General features: G+C 42.7%; 1 protein-coding gene across 5 annotated transcripts in view; it reads left to right on the top strand.

Annotated features, from left to right (window-relative positions):
* The window catches only part of CALD1 (caldesmon 1), a 250,396-nt gene extending 234,661 nt beyond the window's left edge, over window positions 1–15,735 (top strand). For 4 of the 5 annotated variants that reach the window (XM_034781621.1, XM_034781588.1, XM_034781597.1 and 1 more), the window contains 7 exons: window positions 4,125–4,168; window positions 4,258–4,336; window positions 6,206–6,343; window positions 8,671–8,766; window positions 11,934–12,014; window positions 12,325–12,358; window positions 14,107–15,735. In XM_034781621.1, coding sequence (XP_034637512.1) covers window positions 4,125–4,168; window positions 4,258–4,336; window positions 6,206–6,343; window positions 8,671–8,766; window positions 11,934–12,014; window positions 12,325–12,358; window positions 14,107–14,138 — 504 coding nt within the window. In that variant the 3' untranslated portion in view covers window positions 14,139–15,735. The remainder of the gene's footprint in view (window positions 1–4,124; window positions 4,169–4,257; window positions 4,337–6,205; window positions 6,344–8,670; window positions 8,767–11,933; window positions 12,015–12,324; window positions 12,359–14,106) is intronic. The other variant, XM_034781615.1, reaches the window with a different exon arrangement.
* The last annotated feature ends 1,004 nt before the right edge of the window (window positions 15,736–16,739 follow it).

The raw sequence follows: 16,739 nt of genomic DNA on the forward strand, positions 1-16,739 counted from the left end.
AGAGCACTGACTAGGAGGAGTTAGATCCCACACAGCTCCTGACTTTGATGAGATGGCCTGCCCATAGATTTATTGGTATTGTAAGATTCAAGTTTAAAGAAAAAATACTTTTAAAGAACCTCTCCTCTAAGTTTAGTCCTCCGCCCCCATTATTTCCCTCTTGAATATGAGAGGGAGAGCCTGTGGCTTAAACTCATCACTCAAGTAAGTCACCTGAGTTACCCCAAGGGTGCACAGGTGACTTCAGTAGAAAGCAAGGTGGGTGCCTACTGGGGCCATGGTGTATGCTAGTGCTCAGAGTCTAAGGGCAGACTCTTTTCTCCAGGGAGCCAGAACCAAAAGTGGAACTGAGTGGCTAGATTCCTGCAGCTGGGTACTGTACATTAGCTAATGCTATATGGGACACAATTTTTCTGACCCTCCGCCCCCTGAACTGTTACACTTTTTAAAGTAACATTTCTATTGTCATATCACCTGAGGTGGCTTGATAACATTTATTACACAGTTTAAGAGTCTACTAAATGGTTATTAAGATAATTAAATGCACATAAAACAGACAACCCATTCTTGGGACTATTTAGTTGGCTATCTGTTCCTAAATGTTATGTAAATGCATGGGGTCAAATCCAGTATTAACCTATACCTCATACCATCCTATTCATGTCCTGGGGCTGAATGGATGGCAGTGACGGCAGAATTTGTTTCATAGGCCTTAGGTTGCATCTCTAGCCTCATTTAATACATTTAGCAACTTCTTTGCACAACTGATAGAAAAACCCCATAGCCTCCAAGCCTGCTCATACAGGACAGCTTCAAGGTCACATCCTGGAAAAATCCTCATCCAACTCAGTTGAATCATGTATTGCCCTTCATCTGCCTGCACAGCTCCCATTAACTAAGGTCCTGATCCTGCAAAACGCTGCTTTAATTATGTGAGTATCCCATGATGAGTCACATCAGTCAAATTAAGTGGGTGCAAAAGTATCAGATCGGGGTCCCCAGTTGCTATATTGTTGGTCTGTTACTAAGGCTGTAGGCCTCTAATACTGACACATGAAGATTATTCTTAAATTTGACTTGCAGGGACTGGCTTCCTTGAGACACGAGGCTGGGTTCTTCCCCATCTGGTAGTTTAGCTGGAGATTAGCATCTTTGATTTCTTGAAGCCCCTAGTTGCTTTTGTGATATGTTCTGGGTGTTGTTCCTCTTAAGAAAACTAGGGTCAAAGCCATTTAGAAATCCCATACAGGCTTTTGTTTAGTGTTTGATCTCAGATACAGGAAACATTAGGAGAGTTTCTGCCATTCAGTTAACAATCTTGCTTTTTCCTATTTATTTTACAGATCTATTTTGTAATTTTGTTTAGTGTACGTGCCTAATATTCCTCCTCGTATGCATGTAGCTTGCTTAGTGTGCAGTGGGTTGAGTGGCCTAGTCCTCTGCATGTTGGCATGTTGAGTTTGATCTAAGTACATTGAAAGGTGGTTTTTTTTTTTTTTTTTTTCCTGCATGCAACAATAATAAAAACTGGGCTCTTGCTGAGCAGTGCTCCAAGACAGATCCTCATGCAGGAGTGAGGAAACCTCATTAACGACCATTTTATTCTTCAGGCTGGAAAGGCCTAGTCTGTCCTGGGGGATCTCTGCTCCTGTCTCCCTGGCCCTCTGCAGGAGCCTTGCTTGCCTCCCTCTCTTGAGCTGCACTCCCCAGTATCCTATCAAGTGCAGACAGAGCCCCCATGTGTACTGAGTGTACAGACACTTCCCACCTCTTTGCTACTCCCCCGTTCTTCCACCCCTTTCCCCTCTTTGCCAAATTCTTCACTCAGGCTGGTCAAGATGGGGCACAGTTACAGCTGGGAAGCAGGACACACCAAGATTGGAGAACTAGGTAACTGCTTGAAGAGGTGTTTGGGGCTGTGGTGGATAGAATCCACCTTCTCCCCTTAATGAGCACAGGGAAACTCTAGAAAACAGCCAATCTAGCTGGGAAAACGCCATTAAAATTGGTCCCTTTCCTGAGGGGTATCTCAGCTAGGGATCCAATGTCATCCGGTTTCTAAGCTAGAAGAGTCTATAAAACCACACATTAGCTAGCTACTTTGGACCCTGCTCCTGCAAGCTGTTCTGCTTGTGGTTGCCTGCATGCAGGGGACCCACTGATGTTGCTGAGGGAGGAGGCTGTTGTGCAGAGCTTATGAGAAAATAGAGGCCTCAGTCTGCATAGTGTGTGGGTGTGGGTATACATAACCATGTCCTTTAGAAGTGCTATTCAGAGACACTTATCTAGAGCTGAATGCAATGAGAAAATACAGACCTCTTTCAGTAACAGAATAGAACCATGTTCAAGATCTGTTCAGACCATATTTCCTTTATAGGAACTAAAAAGTAAGCCCACATGACCTTAGTATTTATAAACATTTATCCTTTCGGCAGTTTCCCATAACCAGAAATGACTCCAAAATGGGATTCATTGCTGATGGGCAACACTTTAACCTTTTTTCTGTGTGTTGTATAATGGTTGGAAAGAGCTGATATGTTTAAGTTAATATCACAGATCTATCTATTCCATTTTAACCACATTCTTTCCATGGCCATGTCAATTGCCTTAGTCAATACTCCTTTCCAAAGACAGCAGAGGAAAAATCCGAGGAACATGGACAGGCTTCTCCTGTCTGGTGTGTTGCTGCCACTGTGTGGCTGGATAACGAATCATCCATATAGTATGTCTAATGGCAGAATAAAGCAGATATCTCTCTTCAGGAATTTATTTGCATTTGAGACATGGGCAAGCAATACTTGTCCATCTTTTGAGATCAATTACTGGGAATTGTGGAATTTCCAACTGTTTGAACTTAAAGCATGCTATGGGGTTAGATATTTTTATACTGCTATGAGGAGGGAGGATGCAGGGGAGAACCTAGAACCATTTAAGCGAACAGTCTTAAGTTTGTTGTCATTTCTTTTACTTTGAAGATGCAAGCGCTGCAGTAGTTGCCACTAATGACTTGGAAACAGTACATAGTGATATTGTGGGTTTACCAGTAACCCAAATTCTGGGATAACTGACGGTCAGCTATATCTTCTGTTTATGCAGTTGCTCCTGTATGGAGCTGCAGAGCTGACTACAGGGTAGGGCACGGTCCAGTTGAGTACTGACGGAGAAGTAAAAGGAGGTGAAATTGTTGGAGCTGACTCCATTAACTAAATCATCTCTGCCAGACCTCCTGCAGCCCAGACTTCAGAGCAGACCTTGTCTCATGTGACTTCATTAAGCTTTTTGTAGGGGTGCAATCCCGCTGTCCTGAAATTATCCAGAGTTTAGGATGTCTCCCCCAAGACCTCCATGGTTCACCTGTATCAGAGAGAATGTTTGTACTTCATGGTCCAAGAGAGACAGACAAGGCTTTCGTCTCGGGGCCAAAAGACCAAACACATCAAGACCCTTGATCATAGCCTTTAACTTACACTTTATCTTAGCGCTGAGGAGCTGAGAAGCAATACTACACTATTTCCCTGTACAGAGAATAAAAAAGAACTGTAGGATGAAAGACAACATTGCAGTTGGTAAATGTTGACTCAGCGGTGACCGTACTGTCAGAAGCAAAGTATGCTTTGATCGATAATTTGAGTCCAAAAATCAATGTCCTTGTCCTCATTAAAATGTATGGGATAGAGTTACACTGCTCAGCTCCAAATCTGGCCGCCTCTGATGTGTCTACTCTTTTAAACTTATTTAATTTGTCTCTTTCCCTGCTGCTTTTTGAGGGATGGGTGAATTTGGCATATAATGTGACTAATCTCCCAACCCCCTTACTGACCTGTACATCCTCCCTTCCCTTCACCCCTGCTGCACTGGGGACTTACTATTGTAAATGTATCATCTTGGGAAGCCCTGAAGAACATGAAGGAGTTAAATGTATTATCCTGCATAACCACACCTGCAAGTTTGTTTCATAATAGGGTTCTAAATGGTAAACTTCTCTGTATGTCGCTGCAGTGATTTGGATTTGAAGCTGACTGTCTTCTGTTTGGAGCTGTGTGTCGCTACAGGCCTTTGAACTTGTATTGGGCTGCAGGCTTTGCAGATAAATAGTTACACCACTTCTATCTTTCTATTTCTAGATAGAAGAACGAGCAGAGTTTTTGAACAAATCCGCTCAGAAGAGGTAAAGCAATAAACTGTGTAATGGACTAAATCAAAGCAGCGAAGTGTTGGGATTGTAGTAATCACTTCTGTTTTCTCTCCTTCAAACAGTGGTGCTAAACCCACTCACTCTGCAGCAATTGTCTCCAAGATTGACAGCAGACTTGAGCAATACACTAGTGCAATTGAGGTAAGTTATTACCCAATTATATTAACCCAATTGATGATGGTGGTTGGGGGGCGGGCCTTAATCAGTCCAGGTTTTAGTGTCCAAGAAAAGCAGGGAGCTTCATCACAGAGCTGCTTCTGATGAGGCTTCAGAACAAAGTGGTTCATACAAGGTTTGAATAAACATTCAGAGGTTTATCTGACTCAAATCTCAGAATTGTGACTTCAGTTGCTACTAAATATTCTGTTCTCTCTCTCTCTCACACACCTTAGTGGCTGTTAACTTGTAGTACTTTCCAGATGAGTCTCAAATGGTGCTGCTAACCTTTAATGAATTGAGCCTCAGCATCCCTGTGTGTTTGGGTACCTACCTGTTTTCCTCATCTAACAGATGGGTTGGTGAGGCAGAGAGGAATGACTTGTCCAAGGTGTCACAGCAGCTCTCCGGTAGAGTCAGGAACAGAACCCACATCTCTGAACTTCCAGCTGTGTAATCTAACCATAAGACTGTGCTTCCCTCTTCATTGCTTGTAGCACGTCCTATACATTAGGCCGGATTGTGGGCAGCACTACATAGGATGTAGTGAGCCTTGTCATGTGATAATGTTAAATGTCTTGCTTCTAACGCTGATCTTAACGAGGATAAACAAAACAGTAGTTCCTAACTTACTCTCCCTTCTGAGTTTCCACCTAGAACTATATACCCAGTCCTTAGTTTCCTTGTCCACTTGGTTGCTGTTAGTTTTAAAGAATCAGTACATATGTGTCTTACAACTCCACTCTGACCCTTTTGTCCTTATGTAAGACACAATCTCTGAGCTCCTAGCATGCAGACTTTGATTCAGTGCCAGAACTAGAGGTTCAACTCCTCAAAGTGTGAATACATGAGGGTGGGGCTTTGGCCCCATCCATCTGTAGCAGCTAGCGGAGCTTATCCCATGCAGCAAGGAGATCAGGCTGTGCCATTTCAAAGGGTGTAGCAGTGGCTGTGATCCCAGACACGCTGGTCCTGCTTGTCAACTAGTGTAAATGGTGTTGCTCCACTGATTTCAATAGAGCTATGTTGGTCGAAACCATCTGAGGATCTGGTCCTTTGTGCCTAGCTTGGACATAAAGCCATTGCTCTACAAGGGAAGGGAAGAATTGCACAGCTCTCCACCAATGTTACCTGTGCTTTCCTGCCACAGTCTGGCCCTTAACTTCTGGTGCTGGACTTCCCTTACAATTAGAGACACAAGGCAACTACTTCAACCTTTACCTGTCTCAACCCTCCACTCCCCCACATCCCTATTCTACAATACTTGTGACTTTTGCCAACAAAGAGGGAATTTTGACTTCTATTTTGGTAACCCTGCAGAAGTCACACCTTGCAGAAATGCTCGACTGTTGGGCCTTTGTGATAAACCTCAGTTATAGGGTTAACCTGCCAGTACAAGACAGCAGTTTGGACACACTGGACAGTATCAGACCTTTACAGCTGCCTTCCTCGTTTATTTATGCTGCAGCCAGAAGCAAATCTGCAGAAGGAAGGGGACAAACCATTTCAAAGGGTTACAAGCCAAATAAAACTATGGGTCAGCTGTAAGCACTACTTTCTAAACCTCTATACCATCGGCCACAGTTTACCACAAACCTTGTAAATCCATTTGTGCAAAATCTGCATGAATGATAGGCCAGATCATGAGGAGTGCTCTGACTTGCACAACTGCACTTCAAACAAGTGAGGTTCTTTGCTAAGAGTCTATCTTTAATTTGCATAATCATCAATGGAACTTCATTCAGTTTTAAAAATACATGTATCCAGTATTCTCCACTGATGCCCCAGAACTCTAAAACACATTCGGCACCGGGGTCTTAATTTTGAGCACTAACTAGCGTCTGTCTATTGCAGGGCACAAAAACTGCAAAACCTGCTAAACCAGCACCCTCTGACCTTCCAGTCCCAGCTGAGGGTGTCCGTAATATCAAAAGCATGTGGGAGAAAGGGAATGTTTTCTCATCACCATCTGGGCCAGGGACACCAAATAAGGTACATATTCCTATTTTGCAGGTTTATATAGAAGTACACCAAGGACCTTTCCTTAAATCTTTACTTATATGAGTAATCCTTATTCCTGTGAGCAGTCTTGCTGAAGTCAGACAGATGGTGCTCAGCATCTTGAACAGGATCCTCAAAGACCCAGCTACCCGTATAGCCTACAGCAGTGGTCACCAATCGGTAAATCGTGATAGACTGGTCCATCATGGAGCCTCTGACAGTGGATCTCAGTCTGTCACTGAAACTGAGATCCACTGTCAGAGGTGCCACGATCGACCAGTTGATCATGACAGGGTTGTCAACCCTCCTGCAGCCAAACCAGGATATCGACCTTCTGCCCTGTCCCCACGCTGCTCCCAGAAGTGACTGGCATGTCTGGCAGCAGCTCCAATTGGCCAGGAATGGGTGACTGTGGGGAATGGGAGCTGTGGTGGCAGGGTCTGCAAGTGAGGACAGCACGCAGAACCACCTGTCCCTTCTCCCCCGCTCCCATCTCCAGGAGCCGCTGCCGGATATGCCGGCCGCTTCTGGGAGCAGCACAGGGATAGGGCAGGCAGGGAACCTGCATTAGCCCCGCTGTTCTCCTGCCCGGGAGCCACCCGAGTTAAGTGGTGCCTGGCCGGAGCCCAAACCCCCCCTGTACCCTGGTCCCAGTCCGAGCCCCATCCCGTACCTCCTCCTAGAGCCTGAACCCCAGCCCTGAGCCCCCTCCCGCACCCTGACCCCAACCCCCAGTCCTCTCCCAGAGTTCGCACCCTGCAGCGCCTTCTGCACCACAACTCCTGGCCCCAGCCCAGAGCCCCCTCCCAGAGTCTGCACCCTGCACCTCAACCCACTGCCCAAGCCCTGATCCCCCTTCTGGAGCCAGCACTCCACACCCCTCCTGCACCCTAACTGCCTGCCCCAGCCCTGAGCCCCGTCCTGCACCCAAACTCCCTCCCAGAGCCTCCATCCTGAGTCCCTTCCTGCACCCTTGCCCCAGGCTCAGCCCAGAGCCCTTCCCACACTCCAAACCCCTCAGCCCCAGCCCGGAGCCCGCAACCCCTCCTGAACCCAAACCCCCTGTCCCAGCCCAGTGAAAGTGAGTGAGTGTGGGGGAGAGCAAGTGACAGAGAGAGGGGGGATGGAGTGAGCGGGGCAGGGTCTCGGGGAAGGGGTGTGGTCTTGGGGAAGGGCAAGAGGCAGGGCAAGGATGTTTGGGTTTGTGTAATTACTGTTTCTACATTTTCTTTGAAGTAGCTCCTGGGTTGCACTTAAATTTAAAAAGTGATCTGGTGCTTATAAAGGTTGGAGACCACTGGCCTACAGAATAACAGTAAGACTATTATAGTAGGACTAAGGGAAACTTATTGCAATAATAGGGTTAATTAAGAGAGACTAACTGAAACATCATACTTCTGACCTCTTACACAGCTGTAACTGGTGGGCTTAAGCCATGTACAAGAAAGTTTGGAGTTGTGATGTTTTTATTGGGTCAAATTCTACTAGTAAAGTTACTCAGCTTTTTTTTTTACAAGCATCACTGGAATATTTAAGGTTCATATCTTGTCTATAAGTTTATAGGCCAACATTTCCTTCTTACAAGTCAATGTGAGTCGAAAGCACTTCTGAAAATCAGGCTGTGTCTCTAAATATGAATTTAAGCACTTAACTATATGCGCCCACGTTTGAAAACTTTTGGCCATATCTTTTAAGAAATTCTATTAACTGTGGGTGATTTAGGGGTGACTTTTATTGTATTGTATTTCAAAATTCCAGTTTAAAAAAAAAAAGACGAAATAAGTTCCTAATCATTCTTCTCTTTCAGCTAAAGAACTTATTTTTAGAATTTGGAGTGGGGGCAGAAGCAGCACTGGATGCTCAGGGATTGATGAAAGTTTTATGAATGCTATCCGGGGGCAGGAGCGGCACCATGGTTTTTGCCGCCCTAGGCGGCAGCGCTCCTCCTCAGAGCATTCGGCAGCGGGGGTCCTTCCGCTCCGCGTCTTGGAGTTGCTTCGGTGGCGGGTCCCGGAGCGAGTGAAGGACCCACTGCCAAAGCGCCCCGAAGACACAGAGCGGAAGGACCCATGCCGCCGAATTGCCACTGAGGACGGCAAAATGCTGCCCCCCAAATCCTACTGCCCTAGGCGACCACTTGGGGTTGCCTAGTGGAAGCGCCGGCCCTGCCAGGAGGTCAGTCACATGATTACTCTGTTTGCCAGCTGAAGGCTGTATCTCAACCAGACATGGGTTTTGCTTTTTTTTAAGCCCCAAATCATAGAGCCCTTAGGCACAAGTACTCTAAAAAAGCTGATTTGAAAATGACTGCTTTGCAGGAAACAGCTGGACTGAAGGTTGGTGTGTCCAGTCGTATCAACGAATGGTTAACGAAGACCCCAGACACCAACAAATCACCTGCTCCAAAACCTTCTGTAAGTAAAACCGCAGTAACTGGCTTCTGAATGATGAGTTTGCATTTATGTCAGTGGGAGAGAGATTGGAAGTAAATATGGTAGGCCAGGAAGTAGATGGCTCCTTGGAAGTGATGGTGGTGCATTCTCTTTCCTCGGAGGCTTGACCTGATAGAAGCACTAAAGTTAAGAATTTATGGATGACTATGGTATCAGAACAGCTCTCACCATCAAGCTGGTGCGTCCTTGGAAACTGCATGGATGGACGCTCTAGAAAAATTGTGAGGGGTCATATTACAGAGGAGAATGTTAACTTGGCGCTTCAGGTGTTGCACCATGAATCTGTAAATAAACAGTCATGATCTGTTGATGAAATATTTGATGGTTTGCCTCCAAGAGGAACTGGCAAACTATTGAAATGGCCAAACTGTCAGTGTCCTAAAGATGCCTTGCTGTAAATGAGACTCGGATCCTAAAGTGGTAAATATACAAGTAGCACATCAGGCTGTTATGTTTAAGCTGCACCCGTGTTGTTTGACTATATGCTGCCAGACCATATAGCTTTCAGCTAATCTAGAGGAGAGGAGCAGCAGAGCTGTCCCTGCATCTGCCCCCTTGCCCCCCGCACCCCAAATCAATGAAAGCTGCAAGTGTCTCCTCCTTGTAGCCATAGTAATCCCTAATGTAGCAACTCCAGGAGCAACTACTACATGGCTACAGACTACTATCCCAAGTGTCTTTATTGCTCACTTCTCCTGTAAGAAGCACCTGGTCCAGACCACTAATGGCTGCCTTCACTCTAAGCTTCACATAACTTTCTACTCAGTTGGGAACAAGGGCACCAAGCTACAAATGAAGGAAGAAGAAAAAACAAGTCCTTCAGCCACAGCCAAGTGGGGCAGGGGAAACAAGATAAGAGGGGTTTCTGGGAGGAAAGAACAGAAATAGATAATTCCTGTCCCTTTTCCTTCCCTGCATTGGGAGATGACACCACGTATTGTAAGGCATGGCATCGCTAAGGTCTCCATTGGATCATATTCAATGATTCATCTTATTTTGGCACTTTATAAAAAGTCTATGCACATTGTGTAGTATGGTCAGTACAAATCCAGTTGCTTTCCACATCACTGCTAGCATAGCATGTGCTTCTGATTTACACCCCTGTTGCCTTCAGTAGGGTTGCTTGGAGTTGAGTGGTTGCCCTTAAAAACTCAGTATTTGCTAATGGTTACATAGTAACTGAGTTTAGCAGTGTCTGAATAGAAAATAATGGTAGCTATTTAAGGTGACCATGATAAATTGGCATAGAATCTGGTTCTTGTTTTTTGGGTTTTGTTTCTTTTCTCTAAGCTGGGCATTAATGAACAATGCAGAACTAACCACTCCTTTCCTCAACCATATCTTTCTCTCTCAGCGGATTGCTCTTTCCTTTCAATATCTCTGTTTGCATGGACTTCTCTAGATGCCTTCCTTCTATCCTTTTCGGATTGGGGGGTCTCTTTGCTAAACTGGTCAGGTAAATCATTTCAAAATTCACTTTAAGGTATTATATGAATGTAAACCTAAATCTCTTAATGCTATTAGGATAAGCCAAGGCAAAATTAAGACGGTCTCAATTCCCAAACCATCTTTTTCTCTCCCTCTTGCACACCAGGATCTGGCTGTCTTTATTTCACCTCCTTAAATTCCCTCCAAAATGAAGTTGAGGACTAGGCATGTGGTCAGTCCTCTGGAGACGTGTGCCATCAGTATTTTTGCACCAGTCTTTTGGAGACTGAAATATGCTCAGCTGTGATCACAGCCACTTGCTATGTTGTTCTTGCTTGGGCACAAGTTTTAATGCATCCAACGCTGTGCCAAACCACATCCCAGAGAAGTCAGACTATAAACTGCTTGCTGCTGTTTAGTACATGGGAGCTCTTCCTTCCTATTGCAGAAATCCTTGTGCACAGCAAGCATGTCTGCATTGGGGATGGCAAGAAGGATGCTGGGAACAACGTAGAACTTACACCTTTCATGAGGTGCTGAAAGTTTATTTTTCCCCGGTGGGTGTTTCTCTGACTTCCTGTTATCCTGGCACTTCAACTCCATGCTATGGATATAAAGGTTGTAGTTAGAATTCAAATGGACATAAAGAATGGTTTATGGCTATGTCTTGGATCGCAAAATATTTACTTGAGAATGCAAAGGAGGAGCTGCTCTTCTGTTTGTGCACAGTGTCCTCTCCATTACTGGGTGAGATTACATAGTTTGTTTACATTTTAAAAAACACCTCATTTGTCTATACGGAATTATCCATACATTGGCTAGACTACATGTCCCATGATGCACTACATCTTGGGAGATGTGGGCCAGCCAAGGAGCTCATACCATGGGGGGCATGAAACATCCAAATTACAACTCCCATGAAGTACTGAGGCATCTTGGGCAGACTTATTGTAATGTTGAGCTTCTTCTAAATGGTAAAATGTTTTGGTTCTGTGCAATCAACTGCAATATTTCAATTCAGCTCAAACCTACCTGAGACTTAATATTCCCCCCCCCAGAAAACTGAAACTTTTCACCAAAATTGAAATCTTCCAAGGGAAAAAATTTCACATACCAACCTTTACTCTGTCCCTTTGTGTGAATATATTAAATAAGATCCATCTTAGCAGAACTGTAGATTGACTTAGGTAGAATTTTGTATTACAGGGATACGTATATTGGATGATCATGTAAAGTGTCGTGCATCTTGTTACTTGATGAAAAATGCTGTGTGCTCAAGCTACTTCCCCTGTACTTGCTGTGTAAAAAGAAAAAATTACATATATTGGGGCTGGGCAGTGACCTCTGTTTAAGGTGTCACAGGAGATCAACTACTAGCTTATAACTGCTGGGTAACCCGTCCTCTGATTTGGAAGTGAAAAATACGTATTTGCTTTTTACCACTTTCCATTTTCTTCTACCTTGTATAGTATTTAACATAGAAGTAAAAGCATATAAATAACTTATGAGTAAAGATTCTGCAGGTCAAGTTCTGCTTTCGGTTATTGTACATCTGTGAAAACACATTATGAATGGGGCTTACACAGGCATAATGTGTGGGTATTTCTGTGGGAAGTTACAATACAGCCTTTACTCCACTTAAATAAAACAAATCTGAACTAGGTTTTTATTTTTCTATTCTTTGAAAACTCAAAAAATAGGATTTAAGACCAGGAGATGTATCCAACAAACGTAATCTCTGGGAGAAGCAGTCAAATGAAAAGGCAACCTCTCCTTCTAAGGTAATACTTCTATCCATTGTAGAGAGAACAAAGACACTGAGTGAGACTTTCAGAAGGCAAAGTGTCTAACTCTGACTAGCATTTAGTAGGAGTTTTTAGTAGAGAAAATTCATCCATTAATGTTCAGTGGGCTGAAAAAGGCCTATGTACCACATAGTTCTTCAAAATAGGAACTAAGAAGTATGTGGTGCATAGACCTTGTATTGGCCCTTTCCACAGAGATGAATTTCTTTCCACTCTAATGTGGTTTTCCTACATACACCTTTCTTTAATGATAAATTTATTATGGATATTTTTTTTTGCACTGCAGGTAACAGCTATGGGGAAAAAGTCAGAGACTAATGGTAAGTGTGAGTAATTTGTACAGTACATTAAATGGAAGCTTTTGCACATTTCATACAGATGCACCCAGCTTTTAAAATTATGCCATTAATGGCGGCACACAAGAAATGAAGAATTAATTGCCCCAGATCATAACTTGACAAATATTTTTGGGTAATGAGCACAAATCTTCCTTTTGGGATGGCCGTTCTCTAGCCCTATTTGCAAAGCATTGTGTGAATAACACCTCTAGTGTGTTTGCTGTAGCTGCAGAGATCCATTTGAACTGTTTGAGGCCAAAGACTAAGACTGTCATTTTACTAACACTCCCAGGTGTTAAACATCTGGGAATAGTCCTTTCAAGGTCTACAAATGGTTTTAATCAAAACTTGTTTTTTAAAAAAACAAAAACAGAGGCTAGTGTTGCAATGTTATTCCACTGGGAATGGAAACCCTGAGGACTGATGAAAACAAATCCATAGGATGACTCTGAACAGTACCATCAGCCACGGGGAAGTCTCATGACAAATGAACATGCAGTCACTTGTTGACTCTTAAATCTTGATCTCATGAGTTGCTGTGTGCCCTTCATGCCACAGACCTGAATTGGAGTGGAGTTCAAATGCTCTCCGCTCTTGCTGCAGTAGTGCCTGCCTATCTTATCACAGCATAAACTGTTTGGTATTTCCATTTTGACCCTATTTGTGTCACAAGTTTGAAATACATTGTCTGAGAGCTATGCTGTGGCTGTGCTGAAGGGAACTAGCAAAACCTCTGCTAGCTCTTCTGTACAGATGATACTTTTATTCCAAAGCTCTCCAAGGAAAACCAGGTGGAGGAAATGAGCCTGTGTGGAAGAGGAGTGGGGGAAGAAGAGCTCTATTCAATAATTAAAATTGATCAGAAGCCCATTCAATAGGAGTCCCTTAAATCTGTGATCCATATTGGGAACAAAACAGTCGGTCTGTGAAAACAGACTTAAATGGGGGGTGGGAACCTTGTCCAGTATTAGAAATCTGTCTTAGAATAACACCTGCAATGTTTGCAAAGCTCTGGAAGATGAAATGCATGATATACAAACTAACCTTCATATCACTCATATTAGGTGGGTCTTATTTTACAGTGAAATTAAGATGGGGCTTTTCACAATTGCTTAGTGTTGGCCTCTCTCTACTCCCATGGAAATCAGTGGCAATTTTACCATTGACTTCCCTGGTTGCAGAGCTAGGCCAGTACTGAGCAGCTTGGGCAATACCAACCTAAATGGCTTACCTAAAGCCATGTGTGGAGAGATGGTCAATATAAAGAACAGGGATGGAACTCCTGAGTGCCAGTCTCCCCGTCCTCTGATTTTAGTAGGCCAGGCTTTCATCACTTGTAGAATCACTTCCTTGTTCCTGGGGATTGGAATACAGTGGTTGAACAGAAGTGCTGAGGCAATCTGTCTAGGAACAGGAGCCACAGACAAATGATTCAGGAAATGCTGTATGAGGAACATGATGTATAATACTCCTTGGAAGGTCAATATGCTCCCTGCACCTGCTCCAGAGGCGAGCAAGTATCTGAATGAGATCCTACCCATCCACCCTTGGGGCCATGGAGCACCTCTGTGGGCTCTAGCTGGCCACGCAGTCTAGTAGTAGGGGTGTGTTGTCTTGCTCCTTAGCAGGTGCTCTGAGGTGAAGGGGTTTGAAGCAATTCAGAACAGCCTCCTCTATATTGCTAGAGATGCATCAGATTTCAAGCAATCTTTAATCATTCTCTCTTTCAGCAGGTTTGAGACAATTTGAGAAAGAACCATAGGAGGCTACTAAAGATGCTGGACCAACTCATTTTGAAAGTGCTAAATTGTCCTTTTTATATTTATGTTTATTTACCAAAACGTCTTTTTGCATTATCCCAGTTAAAACCATGTATATTAGCACTGTATTTAATAATCAGTCTAGATATTCATCATAATAGTACTGCCTTTGCACAAGAGCCTTTATTCCTAAAGAAACCCATGCTGTGAAATATTCTCCTACTGATAGTCATGACTATGTGTCTGAACAGTGATTTCAACTGGCATAAGAGGTCAACCCCCAAATGCATGCAAAGTTGAATTACTTAAGAAAAGTGTGCAGTAAACCCATAAAAACAGTGGTTACTTTTGGAATACAGAAGTCTTTTTCTGCACTTTAGACTAAGGCATGGAAAAAAATCTTTAGTTGACAATGTAATATTTTCTGTAAGTTGCCCATGTCATAAATACTGCATCAATAACTTGTTTAAATTTATTGTTTTATACTTTTAAGTATCAATTTTTTCATTCTAGTTTAAGTTAATACCTTAATTTGGATGATTGTTAGCTGACAGCGGTACTGATACTCTATTTTTGTTAGTGATTAGTAATTGATTGCAATATATACACATAGCTTTACAAAGTTTAGCTTTAAGGCACTACTAATGGTAGAATGCTTTAATACATGCTAGAGTATTATATTTAGTAATGAATGCACATAATTAGCCGGTATCACAGCTTTTTAAAAAGTCACACACTTTTCTATAGTAAGATTTCATAATTTTGCCATTAGAGGTATGGCAAGATGAGTATTAAATTTTTTTAAAATGTAAGATGCCCAGTCATGGGTAATTAAAAAGAAAACTATAGTTTTAAAGAGGGGAAAATAAGGGTATAGAGGATCAAAAGTAGGTCACTTGTATAAAACATCGTAGTTTAATTTATGTAAAACTACCATCATTAAAAATTTAACACAGTTGGAGCTTAAATGACTGTACACTAAATCTTGCCATTCATCAGTGCCGTATATTAAGTCCACCTAACTACTCAAAGTGAAGTAAGCCTCTAATTATGGTGTTTAACTATCTCCCAAAGCTCTTATTTACAGATGTGGTGTTTGATTTGTATATAGTAAACACAATGCTATAAGTCAGCTTGGTTTGAATTTACATGCCATAAGGTTTAGCATTTACATCCTACAGTATATGGGTGGAATAAACTAGTTAACTGAAGTAGCCCTAAAATGCTTAACAGCTTTCTGCATTGGAACTACAGAGAACTCCTCCTTCATCACTACTTTTATTTGTAGCATGTTTTTTGTAGCAGCTGACTTTTTTTAATTAGAGGGGAGAACATAATATTTCAATCCAAAGATGATCTCCCCTGCTTAGCTGAAACATCTTGTTTACATATTGAGATGCACTTGGCTATCTGTAGGGGGCGAAACTGTGCAAACAATGGCTGGCATTGTTTCTGAATTGTCATGTTTTTTGTCTTGGGTTTTTGTAAACACTTTTCTCTGAATCTTTCAAATACATTTGATAGCTGCAATAAAAATGACTTGTTCAAACAATATACTCTGAAACTGCACCAATAATAAATGGAATATTTCCATCAACAGTCCCTGTTTGTGTAATAATTTAGAATACATCATTTGTAAGTGGGACAGTGGGGTTTTGACATAATGCTAATGCATTGCAAAAATGCAGCAAGGTGAAGCTCACAAATGTATCAGCTGTGTACATTGTCAGTCTACTAAATATCTTCTAAACCTGTGATATAAAAGGTCAGTGGTTTCAGTTTGGATATTGTTAAATGAATCTCTTAGCAAAAACATCTGAAATGGAAAACTTATGATAGAAACTAGCTGTGTTCTACTCCACTTCATAGATTCTAGGACTGGAAGGGACCTTGAGAGGTCATCAAGTTCAGTCCCCTGCTCTCATGGCAGGACCAAATATTGTCTAGACCATCCCTGATAGACATTTATCTAACCTCCTCTTAAATATCTCCAGAGATGGAGATTCCACAACCTCCCTAGGCAATTTATTCCAGTGTTTAACCACCCTGACAATTAGGAAAAAGTTCCTAATGTCCAACCTAAACCTCCCTTGCTGCAGTTTAAGCCCATTGCTGCTGCTTCTATCCTTAGAGGCTAAGGTGAACAAATTTTCTCCCTCCTCATTATAACACCCTTTTAGATACTGAAAACTGCTATCATGTCCCCTTTGTCTTCTCTTTTCCAAACTAAACAAACCCAATTCTTTCAGCCTTCCTTCATAGGTCAGGTTGCTCTTCTCTGGACCCTCTCCAATTTCTCCACATCTTTCTTGAAATGTGGTGCCCAGAACTGGACACAATACTCCAGCTGAGGCCTAACCAGCACAGAGTAGAGCAGAAGAATGACTTCTTGTGTCTTGTTCATAACACACCTGTTAATACATCCCAGAATCATGTTTGCTTTTTTCCCCTAATAAGTATTGATTTAGTTGTGCAGTCCCTTTCTATCTTGCTTTGAAAAGCATTTTGTATATGAAATGAGTTGTTCCTGCTTCAAAAATTGGGATCATGTCAGTATGTATAGATGATCCTTCTGAAGCCCAATGGGGCCCTTGATACAGTAG

This window comes from Trachemys scripta, chromosome 1, assembly GCF_013100865.1.
Source record: "Trachemys scripta elegans isolate TJP31775 chromosome 1, CAS_Tse_1.0, whole genome shotgun sequence".
Classification (NCBI taxonomy): domain Eukaryota; kingdom Metazoa; phylum Chordata; order Testudines; family Emydidae; genus Trachemys; species Trachemys scripta.